This window comes from Apteryx rowi, unplaced genomic scaffold (genome assembly GCF_003343035.1).
Source record: "Apteryx rowi isolate R43461 unplaced genomic scaffold, aptRow1 scaffold_71, whole genome shotgun sequence".
NCBI lineage: Eukaryota > Metazoa > Chordata > Aves > Apterygiformes > Apterygidae > Apteryx > Apteryx rowi.
In genome coordinates this window covers 3,206,098-3,211,782 of record NW_020450994.1, presented here as the reverse complement: position 1 = coordinate 3,211,782, position 5,685 = coordinate 3,206,098, and the positions used below count along the sequence as shown (strand labels likewise).

The following is a 5,685-nucleotide window of genomic DNA, read 5'->3' as shown; positions in this document are numbered from 1 at the left end:
GCTCGGGGCTGGCGGCCCGCGCGAGGGAGGGGAGCTGTGCTGCGGCCTCCCCCGCCCGCCTTCCCGGCCCCGCGCCGCTCCGCAGCCCGAATCCGGGAGGGAGCGGGACGGGCAGGGCCTGGCGCGGGAGGGCGCGGGAGGGGGCGGCACGGCCGGCGCGGGGGGCGCCGCGGGGCTGAGCGGGGAGGTGGCGCGGGCTTCGTGGGCCGCTCTCACCTTGTGCCTCCCTCCAGGCCGAGACGACGTTCGTGCCCCGCTGCGGCAGGACGGGCGAGAGCTGGGAGCCTGCCGACGTCGCTGCTGTGCCCTTCCTGCGTCCCAACGCGAGTGAGGGCCCTGCGGGGCGGGCGGGAAGGAAGGGGCGCGCTCCCTGGGGCGAAGGGGCACCCTGTTCCGCCTTTGGACCCTCACCCTGAGCTGCTCCGAGGTTTGGGTTTCCAGGCTGTCTGTCCTCGTCAGCTCTCATGCGCTGGCGCTGTTAGTTTTAGCAGCTCTCCCTTCTCCCTGCCGTTTGCCCCGATGGTGCTTGCTGGGGGTGGGTGAACTGTTCCCCAGTGGTGCTGTCCCCTCTCCCTGCTCCTTGCACCCCATGCAGCCTCCTGGAGATTAAGGCTTGCTGCCACGGTACCAGTCGGGTCCTGCCCTTTTCCTGCAGGTTGCTGGGTACCCTCGCTCGTGCCTCAGGACATCCTTTACCGCGGGGTCCTTCACAGGAAGCTCCGGTCAGGCAAGTCTGGAGCTGCCCTCGACTTCACCAAGCAGGTGAGGCCTTGGACACTGTGTCTTGTTGAAGACCTGCCTGTTCTGGCACCCCAGGTTGCTCTGGAGTTGTGGGGTTACACGGTCCCTGCACTTCTTGTTACAGCGTTTCTCCCACTGTCAGAGCTGCAGGGCAGCGTTGCTGCCCTGGGGCTGGGGGATGTGCCTGAGCATGGGCAGGGGAGCCTGGTCTCCCTGCAGTGCCCTGATCTCACCCCAGCACATCCTCACCCTCGCTCTGTCCTTCCTGCACAGCTGGGCCACTTCTTTGTGGATCACCCAGAAGATGCATTTGGCTCCTTGGGGCAACTGCTGCACAAGAACTTCTACCTGGGCAACGCCAAGCTGAGGGTCAGTGTCTTTCTGGGGGTGACAGTGCCGCCCCCCTTACAGCTGCCAGCCCCAACCTCTGCCCCATCTGCTCCCCACAGAGACAGGCCCGAGACACCACCATCCGGATGACATCCCTGGTTGAGGAAATCAACCGGCTGGAGGCCAGGCAGTAAGTGTCCCCTGTCCCCTGCCCTGGGGAGGACTGGGGAGCTCCTGTTCTCCACCCCAGCTTCCCCTGTCCCATACTCCCTGCCCACAGCTGGTGCTCATGAACTGCCTGGTTCTCCCTGCCTGATGCCGGCTGTCTCCACAGTGGCTGCCCCCAGCAGCACTTCACCTCCCGCGTCCGCTGGTTTTCCCACCTGTGCCGCGACTGGCTGTTTGAGGTGCCGCTGGACCTGCTGGCGGACTGCGTGCATGACGAACTGGTGCTGCAGTGGGCCAGCCTGCTCTTTGACGACAGCTCCACAGGGGGGGCCCTGGCCTGGCTGCCCCCCGAAGACGCAGGCGCACACACAGGCTGTCTGGTGTACCCCGGAGGGCAGGCTATGAACCAGCTCTGTATCCTTCCCCCGAGGGTGCTGGGGGGTGTCCCCACAGTGGTTTTGTGTCGCACTGCCCTTAGCTGGCACCCCAGATTTCCAGGACGTGGTGGTGGGTGAGGTGCCCCGCGCCCGGGGCTCCCCAGCGCAGTTTGAGCTCAACGGACGCATCCGGCAGGTGGCTGCCGCCCAGGTGGATGGGGAAGGTGAGCATGGTCCTGGGATCAGTCCCCCAGCCTTGGCAGTGCGTGGGGCACCCTGCGCCCAGCCTTGGGCCGGGGAGGGAGCGAGGAGCTCCCGCTGGACACAGGGCTGTTCCCTGGGGCTGCTCTCTAACATGCTCTCTCCTGTCCTGCATCAGGTTTTGTCGGTGTCCGCTCGGACTATCACTGCGGTGTTTGGAAGGTGCCGGGCAGGACGGGCGCTGCCCCTACCCCACTGCAGGTCATCCGCACCAACGTGCCTGCCTCCTGCCTCACCGTCAGGTAGGCGCCGGGGAAGCGGTGCGCAGCGGATGGGCTCTGCACCTGCCTCTGCATCCCTCCTCCCTGGGGCCACGTGCTCCTGCCCCCGCGGTGAAGCCGTGCCCCTCTCTCGCAGCCCTCATCTCCCCGGGGAGCTGGCCGTCTGCACCCAGAGCGGAGCCGTCTACCTCTGGAGCGTCGAGACGGGGTGAGGCCGGGCACGTGGGCTGGAGGGGGCCAGCGCAGACCGCTGGGTCTCGGGTGGGCTGGAGGTGATGGGACCCTACAGAGAGGGACAGCTCTGGCCCCCTGCACCGTGCTTGCCCCAGACCCAGCGGTGACAGCGGTGCCTTCTCCCCCTAGGCTACAGCAGCTCCGCCAGGACCCCCAGACCATGTTTTTCCGGGACCATTCGCCCTGGCGCTGGAGCGAGTTCACTGCCCACCCACGGGTGCTGAGCTGCGCTGACCGCACCGGCCTGCAGTGCCTGGACGCACGGGTGAGCCTGGGAGGGAGCAGGCAGTGGGTGCGGGGCTGCCTTGGGGCCAGCCCGCCTGGGCGGGCAGGCGGGTGGCAGGAGAGGGCCTCCCACCCCTGGGTGCTCACAGCATCCTGCTCTGCTCTTCCAGGCACCTGGGAGATGCCACTTGGATTTCTTCAAGGTGGGTGAGGAAGCCGGGTGCCAGCAGGGAGAGCGCGTGGTGCTGCCCATGTACCTGGGCAGGGCTCACCCCTCCCAGCACCTTGTTGCCACCCAGGTGAGTCCCAGGACATGGAGGGTGGCAGCTCGGGGGGGACCTCCAGCACGGCCCTGGCTCCCAGGCCACCTCCCGCAGCACCTGGGCATTAGGGAGACCAGCGTGTGGTGAGCTATGAAGCTGATGGGGGGGCCCCGGCTGCTCTGGGGCTGAGGGCTGCCGGGGGGGGATGTTGCTGTGAGCCCTGCTGAGCTGTGCCCTGTCCCAGTTCGCAGTGTACGTGATGGACGAGCGCTTGCCGCTGGTGCCCGTGCTGAAGTGGGCGCATATGATGAAGGACCCCCCGCTGTTTGCCCACGTGGTGCCGGGGGGGCCCGGCAGGAGCCATAAGGTGCTGCTTGGCGCGTCCCGCACCCAGGAGCTGTTGCTGCTGCAATACACAGGTGAGAGATGGGGCTGCGAGCGGTTCGGCGGTGCCGTGTGCTACGGCATCGGGGCAGGGTCTCCTCTGGGTGCCAGGCCTGGCAGAAAGCGGGGCGCCCGCCTCCTATGCTGATCGGCACCTGGGCCGGCCGCCGTGCGGGGACCAGGGCTCACTGAGCAATGTCATCACCTCCTTCCGCAGGGGGCAGCGAGTTGGCCTGCCAGCTTGCCGGGCCTCCGCAGAAGCTGCACAGCATCTCCGGCTGCCTGCAGCACCTGCCCGCGCAGCTCCCACACCGGCACTGGCTGCTGCAGCAGCGCCTCGGCGCCCCAGCTGCCGGTGGGTGTCCCGCGAGTCGGGGGCGTGCGGGTCCTGGGGGCAGGACGCGGTGCCAAGGCTGCCTTCCCTCGTGTCTGCTGGGCAGGCGATGCCTGGGCAGACGCAGGGGTGGTGGGGAGGGTACAGCCCTTGCAGGGCTCTGGCGTGGGGCTGGAAAAGGCAAAAGCGAAATCCTGAGCACCAGGGCAGGCTGGGGCTGGTCAGAAGCTAACTGCCCGGGAGCAAGGCCAGCCGGCCGGGGAGGCGGAGAGCAGTGGGGCTGGGCAGCCTGGCGAAGGGACAGCGAAGGGGTCTCCTTGTTGTCGGCAGTGGCCTGATGGGGCTGGCGCCTCTCCAGCCCCAGGCCCTTCTTGGAGAAGGCCAAAGATGGGACGAGAGGCAGCGGCACAAGTGGCACGCAGGGAAATTTCCATTAAATAGTAGGAAACATATTTCCCGTGAGGGCGGTCAAACTCTGGAGCAGGGCCCAAAGCGGGAACCTCCAACCATGGAGACCTTCAGCCCTCGACAGGGCCAGGGCCTGAGCAACCTGCTGGAGCTTGGCCCTGCTCTGGGGGCTTGGAGCAAGCTGCCACTCTCCCTTCCTGCCTCCGTCCCTCAGTGTCTGGTGGCCATCCCCTGTCTGTCGCTACAGGGCTGGCAGCGGTGCCGCATGCACGAGGGCAGCGGGAGTCCCTGCTGGTTTTCCAGCTCTCTGAGGCTGGGGATGTCTTCTACCAAACCCTGACACACGAGGCAGCACAGCCCAGGGCTCCCGCTGGGGAGGACAAAGATGAGGCAGCCTCCAGCGCTTCCCCCATGCTGGAAGCTCCGTTCGGGAGCACTCCTGGGTCTCCACCTGGCTCTGGTGGCGAGGAGGAGGAGGAGATCTTCTACTTGTCCAACCTGGAGGTGATTGTCAACGAGGAGGAAGAGGAGGAGGAAGAGGGCACGCCAGCAGCTTCAGAAGAAACCCAGCACCCGGAGGAGCCCTGTGCCAGCCCCCATCCCTTGCCGGCTGTGCCCAGCCCCGCTGCTGCCGTGCGGTACCGCCGCTGGCTGAAGGCGCTTTTCAGGGACTGGCGGGAGCTGCCCCGGCACACGGGGGTCCGGGGGCCCCCCACCATCAGCCAGAAGCGCCTCTTCACCAGGAAGGACCTGGGGCCGCCGGCCGGGACCAGCGACCTGCACGTGCGGGCGCGCCAGCAGCTGCGCCGCGCCATGCGGGAGCAGGGCCGCGTCCGGCGCTGGGACCTGGGGCCCGACCCCCAGCCCCTGCCCCAGCCCGTGGAGCCGGCGGCGTGGCCCGACGCCCTGAGCGCCCGGCTGACAGCGGCCTGGGCCGGGGACTTGAGCCACTGGTGGGAAGAGCGGCTGGGCCTGAACATGGCGCAGAGGCAGCGGGCGCTGCGGGAGCGCCGGCGGCGGCAGAAGCGCGCGCGGGGGCACCGCAGCCTCTCGGCCAGCTTCACCTCCTCCGTCACCTACCAGTCGGAGCTGTCGGAGCTCAGCGACGGGGCGCCCGCCGCGGCCCCGGCCCCCCCGCTGTCCCCCAGGCACCCCGAGGCGCTGCCCCAGGTCTTCACGGAGGCCTGGGGGGGCTCCCTGGCGGGTGGCAGTGCCCCGGGTGGCAGCACCCCGCGCCRCCCGCCCCCCTCGCCGCCCCCCGCCGAGCCTCTTCTCTCCTCCCAGACGCTGCGCTCCCGGGGCATCCCCAAGGAGCGGCGCAAGATGCTGCGGGACTACCTGGCCGTGTGCACKGAGGGTCCCCCCGAGCCCCTGCCGGAGCCCCCCAGCAGCCAGCCCCCCAGCCAGGGGGGGCAGCTCTGCATCCCCTCCTCGCAGAGCCAGCTCGCGGGCTCGCAGCCCCGCCGCAAGCGCCCCCGCATGGGCTTCTGAGCCCCCCCCCCCAATAAAGTGGTCGTGGGGCAGCATTCCCGTGTGGTGTCCTTGGGAGGGGCCGCGTGGGGTGGGAGTGCTGGGTGCCACCTCGGTGCTGGGACCCCAGTGGGAGCCCCCTCCTGCGAGGCGTCCCGGCGTCACGCGTGGGGCTGGGGGGGCGGAGCGCGGGCCCTTTAAGGCGCCGGAGTCAGGCCTGAGAGTGGCAGCTGCGGGAGCCAATGGGGGCGGCGGGGCGGGGCTGGCGC

The 5,685-nt window shown here is 69.1% G+C and overlaps 1 protein-coding gene across 1 annotated transcript; it reads left to right on the top strand.

Moving 5' to 3' along the window:
• The first annotated feature begins 679 nt into the window (after positions 1–679).
• On the top strand, positions 680–5,437 carry TAF1C (TATA-box binding protein associated factor, RNA polymerase I subunit C). Its single transcript, XM_026087277.1, has 11 exons — positions 680–762; positions 1,191–1,261; positions 1,406–1,653; positions 1,730–1,840; positions 1,996–2,119; positions 2,235–2,306; positions 2,462–2,597; positions 2,728–2,856; positions 3,065–3,239; positions 3,422–3,559; positions 4,194–5,437. Exons 2-11 carry the CDS (start codon positions 1,218–1,220, stop codon positions 5,435–5,437), a joined length of 2,421 nt encoding a protein of 806 aa, XP_025943062.1. The 5' UTR covers positions 680–762; positions 1,191–1,217.
• The last annotated feature ends 248 nt before the right edge of the window (positions 5,438–5,685 follow it).